Here is a 16277-nt window from a genome sequence, read left to right as displayed (position 1 = left end):
TGCTAAAACGCTACTATGCAATATTAGAAAATAAATGTTTTTCCAAAGGGCTTCTTACCAGTCATGAGATATCTTATATGGAGCGAGGCCAAGAGATAGACTTATGTTGCTAAATTAAATTCATTTAATTTGTCTATTTAATTGCTATCATGGACAAGTTTTGATCACAAAACGATTAACAATTAGGCTTTTTTTGGCATAAAAGGGTTCAAGTTTCATGAGAATCCTTATAAGCGGTGGTATCCAAAAAATAGACCAACGTGGTCCAAACTCGGTAAGGTAGATTTCCTTGTCAATTAACTGTTATGAGCTAATTTTCATTTAGAAATATTGGAAATTCGAAGTTTTACCGTGTAAAGCTTCAGTTTCCCTACTTGGTTATATGAGAGGGGGATTAAAAAAAATTCCACAACCGGTCTAAAGTTTTCATATCACTTTATAATGCCAAAATACTACTTAGTACTACTTAGCCGAGAAATTTTGAGAATTGCGTTTTTTTTTTTATATATATAACGACTTTTTAGAATAGGGCTTATACTGGCAGGGGTCAAAAAAGTGAAACAATTCGAACCACTTTCAATAGTGTTCGTCCTTGGGCCAAACTACGTCTGTGTAGCGAATTTCATCATAACATCTCAAAAATTGCAGCCAGCAGCTTGAACCCAAAAATGCATGGACAAACATAAGAGGAACAGACAGATGGACAGACTTAGATGGATTTGGAAAACGATTCTGAATTGATCGATATAATCGATATAATCGATATAATAAAAAGGTGGATCTGTTTTAAGCTTTTCCGTATTAACTTAATATACCCTGCACCAGAGTGTACCAATAGTGTAGAGGCATGCGTACGTGTATCCTTCAATCAATTTCACAACATTGAAAAAAATGTTTTCTCTTTAGTAAATCACCTGACATATGCGCGTGATTTCCTTTAAGAAGAAAACTGCTTAGAGCGGCCAACTACTAGTTGCAAGTAAAAATAATTCCAGTAATTGACGACACTTCAGCAACGAATGCTTTAGATGGTGACTATCGAAAAGTTCGTCTAGAACGGAACGTATTCTTCCGCTTATTACTACACAGTGGCGAGTTTTTTTCTTCTCTTCTGAAATCGTTTACGTATCTAAATCTAATTTACGCATATAACTAATGTGTTATGTGAAGCCTTTCAAAATATATTTTCTAATTTTCGTTTTCATACATATTATAAAGGAGATCGAAATTAGCATAGAACGATTAAAAAGTTTTCCTAATCGTTAGAAGGGCAGACATTTTTAAAAAATTTTAAGATTTCATTTAAGATTTATTCTCACCTGTAAATGGTCCAATAAAGCTTCTAAACCGCGATCACTAATCGATGAACATCGCAAACTTAACGAATGTATATGCTTTGAGGCTAACGAAAATGAATGCACAACATCCAAAGCATCTTCGTCGGACGCGCCAACCAACGCCAAAGCATGAAATCCGCGTCTTATTAACGTATTATATAATTTAACTCTGTCCGAATTGCTCATCTGTCTCAGTTCGCGGCACTGTAGCGTAGGCAGTAGACCTGACCAATAGCGAGGACTGCGATAGAGAACATCACGCCATTTACAGCAAACTTGTGCAAGGACACGACGTTCATAGGAGGTAAAATATGAAAAGAATTTGTTAAGGAAACGATCGTCCATCATGAGATTTTCAATGCTACCAATTGGTGGCGGCAATTTCGGTACTATTAATGCGGATTGAGTGACAGCTGCCGCTAATTGGGAGGCTGCCGCTGCCGATGCCGAAGAAGCATAGCCGTGATGTAAATGAGGATTGGGCAGCTGTTTGCGCATTTGCAGTGGTGTGCTCGATTGGGATTTTTGGGCGGCCGCCATACCCATCGTATTGAATTGTGGCGAGCCTGGTATGGTTATATTCATTTGTTTTGCAATTGAATTTACTGTAGGCGCAGGTGGAGCGCCCAATGGAATGCCTGGTGCTGTAGGTGGTGCGGAGGCCGTCATGAGATTTGAATTTATTAAGGTGGAATTGGCGATCTGTGAAGTCAAATACTGTTGTTGCTGTTGGTGCTGCTGCTGCTGTTTTTTTTTTTTTTTTTTTTTTTTTTGTTGTTGTTGTTGTTGCTGTTGTTTTTGTAACATTTGATAGTTGCTGACATTAACACCTGAATGATGCGGTAAGGTTGTTGTTGTGGCTGAATTATTGCCCGATATAGACGTTAAGTTCACTATCGGATTAGAGGATTGAGTCTGACCGCTACTGTTGTTGCTGCTGCTGCTCATTGTACCGGCTCGCGAAGGTTTATCAGGAGTTGTGCTGCTTATGCTATTTGTGTTATTCAAATTGGAATTTGCTGCGTTTGCCGCATGGACAGTATTTGAATTCGAATGGGAATTACCACCGCAAAGGGCATTTGTAACGCGTTCCATTACCGACGTTTTACCGCTGGAGCCCGAAGATGATGAGGACGAGGACGAAGATGACGAACTTGAAGAGTTACTAGACGATGACGATGACGACGACGAAGAAGTTGTCGACGAGGTGCCTCCACTGTTATTGCTACTGCTACTGCCATGATGATGTTTCGAACGCAAGCCGAGGCCGTTTATACGCTTTGAAAGTTCAGCGGAGGCACGTTCGACCACGCCTTGCGCCGATATAGAGGACATGGTATGCTGAAATAAATTCACTTTGTCGCTTTCACCGAACACCCGCACGACAGCAAACGACTTCAAATTAAACCAACTTCGATTGCCTCCCGTTCAGACCGGCCTAACGGTCTTAGAGGACTTGCTCGGCAATTTTGCAAAAGCAATTAAATTTTCAAAAAATTAACTCATTTATTGATCATTTATGATGCCAGCGCACATTTTACAAACCTGTTTAATAAACCTTAACTTTATTCAATATATATGCTTATCAGTATCAGTTATAAGAGATTTTTGTGTTTTCGCGTATGAACAGAAACGCATACACGTACGCATACAAACATACACACATAGATACACGTCCACAGTAAGCACTTATCGTGATCGTATTGATGATAATTATATTAATCATCTGGCATTATAGTCGCCGTTCTATTTAATGTATTTTTATGTTTTGTTCCACTTTTAATTTCTTGCTTCCTTTCTGTGACCTTGAAGAAACGCAAGTTTTTATAATGACGAAGAAAAAGTTGTCTTGATTTTGATTCATCTGACGAAGTTCTTGGAATGGAATTTTTTTCATTTCAACAAATATATTTATACTTATATTTATATATATATATATATATACATATTTATATATATAATTTATTACGTATTCGTATATCAAAGGGGAAACAAGTGACGAATAAGTGACAAAATTGAGAAAAACACTTGAGTTGGCATAAAACTTATGCAGATAAAAAGCTCAAAATTCTTGCAAAGAAAAATGGATTAAAGAAAATTTTTAATTCAATTTCATATTTTTGAATAATAAGAATAAATTCAATAAACAATTTTTTATTTTATTTTTTTTATTATTATTATTGTTTTCTTTTTTCATTGAATTGAAAATTTTTCAACTATAGCTCTGAACAGCTGTTTAAACTAAGTTTTTGCATTTCAATAGGACCTCACTTGTGTGAGAGCAATGAACTTTGCTCCAATCTGTCTATAGCTTCAGTTTGTATTTTTTTTTTTTAAAGATATTTTATGATGTTGGGTTTTTGTTGGCTGTTTCCAGCGTTAAGTCGAAACAAAAAAAAAAAAAAAAAAAAAAAAAAAAAAAATGCAAAAAAACACAAAGCTGCTTCAATTATGAATGAGTGAAGCTGATGCAGAAGATAAAATGTTTATAAAGAAAATTGTGGAGAAAAATTAAAATAAAAATCCGCGAAAAAAGTATTCATTTATATCATTTTTATTTGAAAGTAAATAATAGTGAGAAAGAATACAAAAGCGAGGATGGAAGGCATGAATTACTACTGCCTTCCTGTTAAGTACAAATTAAAACAGGTAATAAATTGTGCACCGTTTTAGTAGTAGTATTGAAGCAAAAGCGAAGGGAAAACGTTATCACGTAATGAATTCCTTAGCGACTTTTAAAATTAACAGCTCTGCAGGGAATGGTGTGTAAAGGATAATGGATAAAATTTGTAGTCGCACAAAAACCGTTACCATCAAGTAATCTTATGATAAAAAACAATTTTCTCTAATCCCTTTGAACGATCAATAATGTCAATAATGTACTTCAGACACTATTCATTTTTTAGTAAACATTTCTTCTTAATGCTCTTCTTCTTCTAATGCTTTCTACTCAACATATTTGTACAGTCATCGCTTTTTGTTCCATCAGGCAAAATCTTTACGTGCAATGTTAGAGTTGTTTATTGCGGATATATGAATATGAGAAAGAAGAACTTTATCGGAAAAAAGACCGATCATTAGATACCCTACACCATTTCGCTTAATGCAATCAGTCAATCAATTGCTTAATAATACACCAAAAATTATACATTTTTTATATGGAAATGCATAATTTTCGTGAAAGCCCTCATATCGGAGGGTATTCAGACGTCAACGCGATCTAAATTTAGTAAAGCTAAACTTACTTGTCAAAGGTTTTAACCATTTGCCAGTTGATGACGTCATCATAAACCACAAATTAGGTTGTGTCGTCAGAGAAGGATTCGCTTTCATAGGGTGACGTCAAAAAAATAGATCATTGTGATCCAAATTCCCTATGATTAATCTCCTAAGGACCAATTTTCATCAGAAAATATTAATAATTAAACCTTTTTCCCATATAAAGGCTTAGATATATTATATTAGAATTTTTATATGGGTGTGGAACCAAAAAATAGACATATCTGGTCCAAATTAGTCAAGTTCAAATTTTGATATCAAACTAATATTATGAATGAATTTTCATCAAGAAGTATTGGAAGTTAGACCTTTTTGCCATATATCAAATGAGAAAATTATAATCGGTCGTGCCTGAATCTTTTACTCCGTCGCTCCCCATCCTCGTTATCCTAAAAAACACATAACAAGTACGAGAACTCAATTTTTGTGCTTTGTAATACGAAGTAATCAGCGCGGCCGATTTTTTCTATTTTCAAATTAAAAGTTTTTGTCACATAGGCGTGTGGGCGACGTGGGCATGTCCTTGGAAAAGTTTAAGTCATTTCCAAATTCTTTTGCAAATTTATAGGCGATACCTTCATTTTCGCTAACGGGCGAATGTTTACCATAAATACTACGCAGTTGCGCAGGCGAACTAATGGGCAGACGGGCATGTTCAGGTGCCTTCCCATATTGAAACGGGCCAAGAATTTATATAATTTATGGGGATTTTTAAAACTAGTTATAAAAGTATTGAAAAAAAATTTAATTTAAATACACTATAATACAGGGCAGGCGTGGTTAATGTTTTCCATTTTGATACAAGCGCTACAACATCGCCCATAGAATATGCGTTCAAATTGTTATCTGGGTTATGAGTAACGAGCAAAAAGCCAATTTTTTACTCCTTTTGAAAATCAAAGGGATTCTCAGTTTACGTGGTGCTGTGGGCGTGTCCTTCGGTCGATTTGGTCCGCTTTCAATACAAATTTGCGTGCAAGAACTTCCTATGCTTCTACCCAATTTGAAGTCGGCAGCTTCATTCTTGGGGCCAAGAGAATATTTACAACCGAACTTTTACAGACGGACATGCCTAATCGGTTTAGAACTTTACGCTGATCAAGAGTGTATATGCTTTATTGAGTCTATATACTTTATTGATGCTTCCTTCTGAGCGTTGCAAATGTTTTGACAAAATGAATATGCCCCTCATCTTTCGGTAATGGGTATAGAAGTGCAGTTTTCGTTGGAACGGTTTTATGGCGAGCGGTTCAGAAACCTTCCCCATCCGATCCAACGTTTTCACATCAATTTAAAAGACCAACATAGTATTACTAAACGAGTATTGTCGCGAAATTCTACGAAGTACACAATTTTTTTTTTTTTTTTCGTATGCGAAAAGTCGTTATGGAGCGATTGATTGAAAAAGTGGTCCGATCCGAATAATTTTCAATTGCTTTCGTCCTTGGCCGAAAACACAGCAGTGTTACAGTGTCGATTGAACATATTAATACAGGGACGAACATCACTCAACTGGACTCAAAGACAAGCTTAGAGCGATCTGCATAATAAAGGATGTTACAAACGTCTGCCAAACTTAACATATTATATATACAAGTGGAATAGGATATAAAAAAAACAATGTAATCAAGGCTTGTGTTGGTTATTGAATGAGACTTTAGCGTGCTTCAGATGATATCGACACCTCGACATATCGATCGCAATCTTTTTCCCTGGAGTATGTTTTCAAGACTCACACGCAGGTAAAAGGCGCTGGCATCCCATTCTGGAGGATGCGTTGAGTCGGGCAGCAATTCGAAGCATAATTTATGCATATTTTGCCACTGTAACCATCGACTTGTGACCCGACCCGATGCCTTTATTTCACTGTGAATAGCCGCGACGCCCGTTTGAAAAACGCCCAAATTTTTGTACAAAACAGTGAATACGCAGCGTGTTTTCGCTTCAAAAAACAACAGACTGACGGAATTACTGTGACTCGTAAAAAGGTTTGACATGTTATGGCATCGTATGAGGGCTGTCAGTGCTAGTAATTACGGACGATCTATTAAACTGAAATGTAAAATATTTTGTTAATTACGGACTGATCACCTAGTCGATCAGCTTATATTCTGCATTATATCATGTAATGATTGTGTAAACTATTTGGAGATAGTTTTACATTAACATCTGCTGCAAATCGTAATTTTTCCGACAATTGACTGAATGATTGTAAAAGAGACCTTTGTAAACTTCTTCTTGCATCATCTAACTAAGGTCACATAAAGTTCGGCTTTCTACGATATCTGAATTTTCGCATTTAGGTATGAGAGCAGCATGAGAGTCTTACAGATGCACAAGCATGAACGCATCAATTCAGAATCTTTCACTAATCAACTTTGTGCATTATGTATGGAGTGATTAATACATATGTCCAAGTGTTACAAGATCGTACACCTTTTTTTGTCAAATCTGCGAAATTTAAGTTTGAGTTTTATTCTGCGAAAAAGTGAAATGAAAACTTCTTACTTCTTCACAGAAAGCCTGACATTAACTTAATTAAAAGTAACGGTTGTCGTTCGCTTTTATATATACCTGCATCTCTTTACTTATTTGCTTACAGTACTGATAACATTTTAGTTTGAAAATCGTAAATTGCTGTGATAGTAGGAAGTCTATTGAGAAACCCATGATTGCTGCTTAAAGCCAACAATTTGAGGATCATTTTTTTTTTGTGAATTTATACGAAAGTGTAGTATGTGGCATTCCTTAGGCTTATGAACGTCGCCGCATCAGAAACCTTACAAAGTACACACAGCCTTAACCCAAATTATTAGTGGCCACCCTTTTAACACAGATGTATTTATAACATGATGGATACAATAAAAAAAAGGTGTTATATGTACTTTGATCTGAACAATAAATACCCACAAATTCTTTTCGAAGGAGTAATGAACGTCTAGCAACCAAAAGAAAAGAAATGTGATTTTTCAAAAAAAACAAACGAAACGAAAACATTCGAACGGGGAATATATTGATTACAGGAATAAGCTTCACAGATCCGACAAAGTATATATATATTCTTGGTCAGCATCAAATTCTAAATCGATTTAATCATGTCTGTCTGTCCGTCTGTCCGTCTGTCCGCCTAAATGTCATTCTCCTGAGCGGAAATATGAAGTTATCGACTTCAAATATGGTAAAAATAATGCAAGCTTTTGCAGGCAGGTTGATATTGAAAATAAGCTAAATCAGTCGTCCGACACGCCCACAGCATCACGTAAACTGAGACCACATCCATTTTTGAAAAGAAGCAAAATGGAAATGAATATATCGCCTACAAATTTGCAAAAGAATTTGGAATTGATCTAAAATTGTCAAAGGGCACGCCTTTAACGCCCAATGATAAAAACTTTTATTTTGAAAATGAAGAAAATCAGCCAGGCCTACTCCATATTATAGAGCATCTTTCACTTTCTTTTGTCTTCTTTAGAATAACGGTGATGGGTATAAAAGATTCAGTCACGACCGAATATAATTTTCTTACTTGTTAACTATTACCCGAATGGAGAAGCTTCTGTGTGGACTTGTGCGGCGTGACTTGCTTCCATTGCCGCAAGAAAAAACAACTCTTAATCTAGAGATTGGAAGAGGGGAAAATCAAATCTTACGTAAGGAAGACAACTCTTAGATAGTCTTAGATAGCACATCTTGCTGATATGTTCGCGATACGCAACGCAATCTGCTATTAAACAACTTGCGAAGAATGGAATCTTAGGTAAAAACGTGTAGCTACTAAGAAGAAGTCTGCAAAAAGCTTCCCCTGCCTTATTGCAGTTTGTCGAAACGAGACAGAGCCAGATAGTCTATTACAAGGGGGATGGCAAGAAGACCGACATACACTGGTTTAAAATAGTACAAAAGCGAGAAATATGTTTTAACTTTCAGACAACAACAAAAAGAAGCATTTTATGTACTCTACTCGGCGTTAACATTTGACGTTCAAATGTCCTGCGAACCGATGAATTTCATTCTAAGATGCATTTTTGCACAATATTTTAGAATAAAAAACAGGAGAAAATATTATAGTGGGCCACGCTCCACCGTTAGATAACCTACACAATCTTACAGATAGTTATGCATATGACAACTTAATAGGCTGCTATAGGGGAAGTGATCGAAAAAATGGACCAATCGGGATCATTTTCAGTAGCGTTCACCCGTGGTCCAAAACACCTGAGTGTAATAAATTTCATCGAAATATCTCAAAAATTATGTCATGTACGTTGAACACAAGAAAATAAGACGGATAGACCGATAGACGGACAACTGAATAGACAAGCTTAAATCGATACCGAATCGATCAGTATAATAAAAAAATGGATCTATCTCAAGTTTTTTTGGATGACGCATACTGCCGCATAAGTTTTACATATCCTTTTAGCGCAGGTGGAGCAAGGTAATAAGCTATAATAACTATGACTAGAATCATAAATGATTTTCGTAAAACCAATGCAAGCGAATTTATTGCTTTAATAATACCTTTTTCATTTGCGAGCTGGGAACGATATCTAGGTCGTATAGCGCTTTGCGGGATTAGTCTTCTGATTTGTTGTTGGTGTTGAATGACTACTTAAAGCTTCGATGAAATATTTATTTGTAAAGCTATAATTATAAAGAATCAAGAGTACATAAATATGCAAGAATCGTTGCCTGCGCCTTCGCTAAAGTGCACTTTGGGCGAAACAATTTCTATTTTATGTCAAATTGCAAACTAAAATAATCCTCCTTATCATATGCATTCCCTACAATGCATTGATTTAAAGATCAGAAAGATTATCTTGACAAGCTGTAGTTTATTGTTGATTTTTCTAATTGCGATATATGCTCATGTCAATATCGGATATTAGAAAACGCGATCTAAATTGAATATTATTTCATTATTGTTTAAGAAAATTAAACAAGAGAATTACTTTCCCTTTTTCAAAAACCCTCTGATTAAGAAAAGAGTAGCAATGGGAAATAAAAAATTTCTCAATTCTCGTTATTGCGTAGAGGAGCAAAGTTGAAACAATGCAATTCAATATTCAAGTTTTGGGAAAAAGTCTAATGCTATGTTTTTTAATTCTTCATAGAAAATTTTCTTTACACTAGAATCAAAAGCCATCAAAAGCCTTCATTCATTTATCATAAAGCTCTCCGTCTATTTGCCTGAGTAGCTGAGTAGGTAAGAACCCCGAGTATGAACTCAGAGAATCCAAAGTGGGGTAGAGTTATCTTTGATCATAGATATAGTGTGTGATCAGTCGGTAAACGTATATACCACTGATCGATTGGGCACACATCAACTAGCCTGCGGACATCACCTCCCTATTGTTTTCTTTCTTTCTTTCTTTTCCCTCTCTTGGCTTTCTGGCAGTCAATGTGTCACACGAATAGGGCACATCGCCTGAGTAAATGATAATATAAAAAAAAGAACATGAATATCTTGGGAAACTCAACTGAAGCTGAAATCTTGTCTTAAAAAAAGTCCCGATAATTTATGGTCGCTGACTTAGTCCGCGACATCTGCAGTACTTATTTGATCCATTATTAAAACCATTCTTAAATATAAAAAAAAAGTGAAAGCAACAATCTAACGCCAGTTACTTAGTGTACGACATTGAAAATCCTCACACATTTCTGATTTGATCAGTGATAATATCATTTGGCGCCTGATCTGATCAGTTATGGCATACAGCCAAAAAAAAAAATTATCCCAAATAAAGTGTTACATAAAACTCTCACTTGTTTTTCTTTTATAAAAATGTTTCCCGCAGACAGCAAACTTCTTATTTCACTTATGTAGCGTTGAACAATCAAGCAAACCTCACAGCACATTTTATTATTGTAAATAACGATTAACAACCTTTTTGCTCTTGGCACATAAATTGATGTATACATGTACATAGAAACCATACAACGTATGTAAGTAACCAAGAATGTGTAGTACGGGGAATAGAAAACCTTCACCATGTGTTCTATTATGCCATTCATATATTTTGCTTAGTACATGTTAACCCAATGTTATTGTTCTCCCCTTCGAAAAACCATCCCCGCCTTCACTAATGCAACACAAAACATTTTTAGAAAAGTTAAAGCTTTTTTTATCGTAAAATATGTTACTATGTCTATTTGCATAAATACATAGATATACGTAAGGACTCGTGACGCTTATGCTTCTTCAACATATTAAAAAAAAAAAAAAAAAAAAAAAAAAGGAGCACAGACGACAAACATGCAATGTACACCAACACATTCATCCATTATTCGGTAAAGGTGTAAGTATCTGCTAGGTGCAGCTATATTTTGATGTTAGTGGGTGCGTGTGTTTGATAGTTGTTTTTATTCCATTATTACTGTATGAATCCTGAATAGTCGCCTTCCTGCCATATTTGCTGCTTGACTGGATTTTGCCTAAGAGTCTTACGCCTAAATTGACTGCTCTGTGTCATGGTTGTGTGGTTGATTGCTTGAATGTTGTTTTCTTTCTTTTTTTTTTTTTTGTCGTTTCGTTCTTTTCGTACACAACATTCTTTATGCCCCAGCTTTTAATGTGCGTGTTTGTGCGTGTGCGTGTGTGTGTGTGTGTGTGTGTGTGTATGTGTGTGCATCGTTGAATTTTATTGATTTTTCTAAAGCGTACTCATAGCTCTACAAAAATTTTATTTACTCACATACATGTTTGCGTATTTGTGAAAAGTAATATAATAATAAAAAAAAAGCAACAAATACCACTCATTTTTTATATATGCCCGTCCACATGTGTACGAATTTTTTTATTATTAATCTATGTCTGACATTAACGACAAAAGAATTGTGTTCAAACTTTAAAAGCGCTACATACACATAAATTCATTGAAAGGCATGTGTGCACGTAAGTATGTCACTTCTTCAAGTTTCCCAGGTTTGATTTCATTAGATTTTGCGGCTTTTAAACAACATCGTGCACGTAATTAATAGAGTGTCCAATCTAAAGACAATTTCAAATAGATTTTGTGTAAATAAAGTTTTCGTCAATAAAAAATTTGTTTGTCCTTCGCTGGGGCGGACTATGTGATGTTAAGCACGAAAAACATGCGTATCGCCGTCACCGATTTATGCAGATTCTGCCAAGGGACAGGCAAGACGTACCATCATACCCTACGTGCATGGTACGAGGTCATCTGCCGGATTAGACATCAATTGTTTGGCGAAGACTTGTCAACGGCAGACACAGCTTAGCGCTCTGGACCAAAGAAGTTGAATGAATTGATAAGAATCATAATATTGAAGAGCTAGCAGCCTGAAGGAGTACAATAAATCTTGGATAATGGATACAAGCCAGCTCATCAACAAGGTTTACAAATTTGCTTTGACTTTTCTCTTAGCTAAGTTGGGGAATCTCTCGTACATACACGCCGGCACAAGGTTATTGCAACGTTTGTGCAGATCCAATATAAAGGTAAAAACGGACAAAGATTGTAGGAGAAAGGAGAAACAAGAACACTAGTTTGCTCTGCTAAAGAAATCGATTGGTGGGCAATTCTCTTTTATCACATCCGAACATTCGCTTTAGAAATTTCTATGCATAAGCACAGCGCACTTAATATTACGCCAACGCTAGAAGGTACTGTACTGGGAGTGTTGAACTTTCCGCATGAGCGTCTGAGTTCTTCGCTACGGTCGCTCGAGAGACAATCAGCACTACTTGATATATATGGAGTGTAAATTTCCTATATGAAAAAAAGAAGATATCAATCGAGAACACCTGTAATCGGTATCAAATCGGTGCCATCAGTTTACGATAAATTGGAATTCTTGCGATCGTCAACAACATCAAACTAAAGGGCAGCTGTACGAGATCTCTGATGAACATTTTCGTACGTGATAAACCAGAAGATATATTCGGGACTGAGTACATAGTTGTTCGATAAAGTCTTATTTACTTGCAACACCTCAAAGATCACTGTTTAAATAAATTTGTTTTTGTGATTTAAAACAAGAGAAAAAATCATAATCGTAGTCTAAAGCAAATTTTTTGTTGGTACGCACCAGTCGACCTTTGACTCGTATTGAAATGAAAAAGGTGTTTATTAAGTTATGACCATAAATATGGAATAACTCATCATATTGACAAACGATCGATTATGTCAAGTATAATATATAAGTATATTAGAAACTCTCCTCAACTTAATGCTTCATACGTTCATAGGTTCATAGGTAAATAAATTAAATACCATATGGACAGACGGGAAGCAACGTGGAATTTTTTTGTCGTCGCACCATATACTTGGTTTATTGACCTGACGCAAATGGAAATGTTAGATAATATATTACGTACGTCTGGGAAAGATACAAACCTGCTATGGTTATCATTTAGCTTATCCGTGTTTCGTTTATCCTTCGTCATCTTGTAATGTTTAATGTTAGTAAATGAAATTAAATTTTTATCATTCAAGCTGAGCGCGCATATATATATGTATACTCAAAACGTATGGAATCAATATTAGAACTATGCATTAATTGAATGGAATTTTCAAAGGATAATGCAGTAGTTAAAGCCAATATGGCAGCATTACGTCAAAGTATTCTTTGTTACGCCCCTTATACGCAGCTTATATAAACTTATTGAAGTGTACACAGCAGAGTAGATATTATCAAAATGCATCCCACATGTAGGTAGATGATTACGACGACTATTGGACAGTAATGGATTTGGAGTCAAAACGTTTGACAAAAACAACTAACTCACTTTATTGTATGCTGCTTATAGATGAGAACTGATCGCGGTTAGCGGGGTAGAATTCGTAATGCGATGCATTATTCATGTAAATCTTGAAAAAATTTCGCATCACATTCAATTTTAGAAAAGGTATCAAAACAAAATAAATGTGGATAGACACGGCTCCCTCTGGAAATATATTTTAGGTATATCTACGCAGACATGTACATAAGCAGGGCTTGATCCTTTTCTTTCAAATTCAAACAGATTTCGATATTGTCCGAAAGCGAAAGATTGGAGATACAGATAAGACTAGAAGAAGAACAATATTTTGCATTCTTGATCAAGACGAAATTCTGAATCGATAAAAGCCTGAACATCTGTCCATATTAATGAGTAGTAAGGTATTACAGTAACGAAACTTTACGCATTAAATGCTCAAATAGGAAAAATCTGTTACGCCTACGCAAGGTTATCGTGTATAGAAATTTTATCTTTTCATTTTTAATTTTTTTTTTCTTTCCCGAGTGGATAGATATGAAAGATTTGAGCAGAGTCAAATATAATATCCTTGGATCATTCTCTTAAACACGTAGATCAGTTCGCTGATAACATTTCTACACAATTGCATGAGATGAGATGAAGGTATTTTCATTTGAAAAAATTTAATAGCGCATCGCAGACTCCGGAATGAGTACAGTAATGTTTTGAATCGATTTTAATATGTATGTATGTAAATTTTTCATAAGCACCGAATTTGTGCCAGATTGATTTTTGCTTTTGTAATAATCAAAAGTCATAAAGTCACCGGGAAGCCAAAAATTTATTCTCTTATGTGATGACCATAGTTCAAATTAGGCAAATAAGAATAGAATTGCCTTGATTCAGTTTCGTAAAGAAACGTAACGCGATGAACAGACGAATTGAACCACAATGACCCTTAGGCATAGGCAAAGCGAGAGTAAACTTCGGTATGTATTTTTCAGTCTCAAATCATAAGAAAATCTCAGCCTTACCTAATGAGAATAAGAACGGATCAAATATGTATATTGCACCTAAGAGTGCTCTACATTCCTTCTTTCCTTATCCAAGAAAACTGTTCCTTAACGACCCCATAAGTTCGCGGCCCTTTCTTAGCTGTTTCGAAAAAAATATTTTAGATTTTTTTTTTTTGATTCAAGATTATCAAGAATTTTTTAACAAGCTCTTTGGCGACGGACCGGTCTTAATTGCATTAAATCCAACTCATGTGTAATGTAAAATGTAAATGCAAAGGTCCTTGAAAATGAAAGCATTATTCAGGAGCCATCGCTTGCCTTAGATATATTGTAAAGATTTGTCCAACATGTCCCGGTTAAATTAATCTACAATTTTCGACAAATCTCAAATGAAATATAAATAAAATCAGATCTTTTCTAATTGAAAAATGAAATGGTTTCTCCGATCACAAATCATAGGATATCGTCTTTTGTGATCGATATGGGGTCTCAACAACAACTTACTGTTATGGTCAATCATGCAGATCTTTTTGAACAATCTGATGCAAAAGTACCTTAAATCAATATGTGTTTGTAAAATTTATTTATTGAAATACTTTTCTCCTATAAAAAAAAAAATTTATAAACTTTGCATTTTCTTGGAATTTTGTGAATTTTATCGACAAAAATCAATAAGCAACATATACAATAATATTTCATTTCTTTGCTTTGATGACCAATGCATTTTTGCATTTCCCATCTTTCCATTTTTATCGGTTCTAACTAAGCGTTGCGTACATAATGTTACGATACAGCATAGAATTCATATTAAAATCAAAATTTCCGTTTGCACGGTAGGGTTAAATGATTTCACTACTTAAAAGGACATTGACGGGGATACAAAATTATGCCTTGTAGACTAACCAATACATACATACATACGTAAGTGAAATACATTACAATACTTAAGCACATCTTTTATTAAATTCCACTGAAATGGAAACGGAATGACATCACATTTTCCATACACTCGCACAACCAGACTAATATTAACACCAATACAATCATAGTAGTATCGTTTATACAAAAAAAAAAAAAAAGGGAAAGGAAAATTTAATTAATTAGACAATAGCCGTCTATAACAATAATTTCTCTCTCTTACTTTCAAACAATTTAAACAAGGAGATCTGTTATGAATAAAAAAAAAAAAAAAAAAAAATTAACAAAAACAACAATCCTTTCACTAAATTAAAGCCAATTAATTGAAAAACAAATTTCCATTGTAAGCGAAATACAATCGAAAGACAACTTTTTCTCTAGAACACTTCTTTTTATCTCAAAGCAAATGGATTTCGAGTTATCAGGTTGTTATTATTCTTAAAGAGTAATGTCTCACTTTTTCTATTTTATTATTTTTTTCCCCCCCCCCGCAGGAAAGGAAAAAACTCGCTTTTGTTCCTTTGAAGTTTTCTTCTTTATTTTTTTTCCTTTTTATTTTTTAAGCACAATTAAAGTTACGCACAAACACACGCATATTGGTCGACTAGCAAAAAAAAAAATTAAAAATAAAAAAAACTTTTTTTTTTCATTAAACAATTTCTTGCAAATTCACCAACACTTCCGTCATTCCGCAGAAACACACAAGAGAAGAAACCCCCAACAGAAAAACACAAATAAAAATGTCTCTTTTTGTTTTGCTCGCGTTTTTGACCGTATATCCGAACGTTACAGCGCACGACTCAAAACTGCTTTAGATCGAAAAATCTGAAAAATTTGTTTTCCTTTAGTCTTTTTTTTCTACTTCTTCTTCCTCTTCTTCTTCTTTTTTTCTTCATTTTCTTCTTCTTCTTCTTCTTCTTCTTTATATCAATCGAGAGCAATTTACCCATTGAATTATATTGAATAAGTCCGCTTGTACTCTCGCATGAATTGCTCGAGTTGAGAAGAGAGAAAGCCTGCGCA

The 16277-nt window shown here is 34.9% G+C and overlaps 1 protein-coding gene across 5 annotated transcripts in view; it reads right to left on the bottom strand.

The window, feature by feature from the left end:
* LOC119632693 (F-box/LRR-repeat protein 16) overlaps nt 1-16056 on the bottom strand; it is a 63258-nt gene extending 47202 nt beyond the window's left edge. The window contains exons 1-2 of one of the 5 annotated variants that reach the window (XM_038025727.1): nt 15928-16056; nt 1320-3142 (exon numbers count right to left, since the gene is read on the bottom strand). In XM_038025727.1, the coding sequence (XP_037881655.1) occupies nt 1320-2672 (1353 nt within the window). In that variant the 5' untranslated portion in view covers nt 2673-3142; nt 15928-16056. Of the gene's footprint in view, nt 1-1319; nt 3143-15711; nt 15832-15927 lie in introns of those variants that run through there. The other 4 variants (XM_038025725.1, XM_038025729.1, XM_038025724.1 and 1 more) reach the window with 4 other exon arrangements.
* Nucleotides 16057-16277: the final 221 nt, after the last annotated feature.

Source organism: Glossina fuscipes, unplaced genomic scaffold, assembly GCF_014805625.2.
Source record: "Glossina fuscipes isolate IAEA_lab_2018 unplaced genomic scaffold, Yale_Gfus_2 1, whole genome shotgun sequence".
NCBI classification, from domain to species: domain Eukaryota; kingdom Metazoa; phylum Arthropoda; class Insecta; order Diptera; family Glossinidae; genus Glossina; species Glossina fuscipes.
The sequence above is the reverse complement of the archived record's forward strand: the minus strand, read 5'-3'. Positions and strand labels throughout refer to the sequence as shown.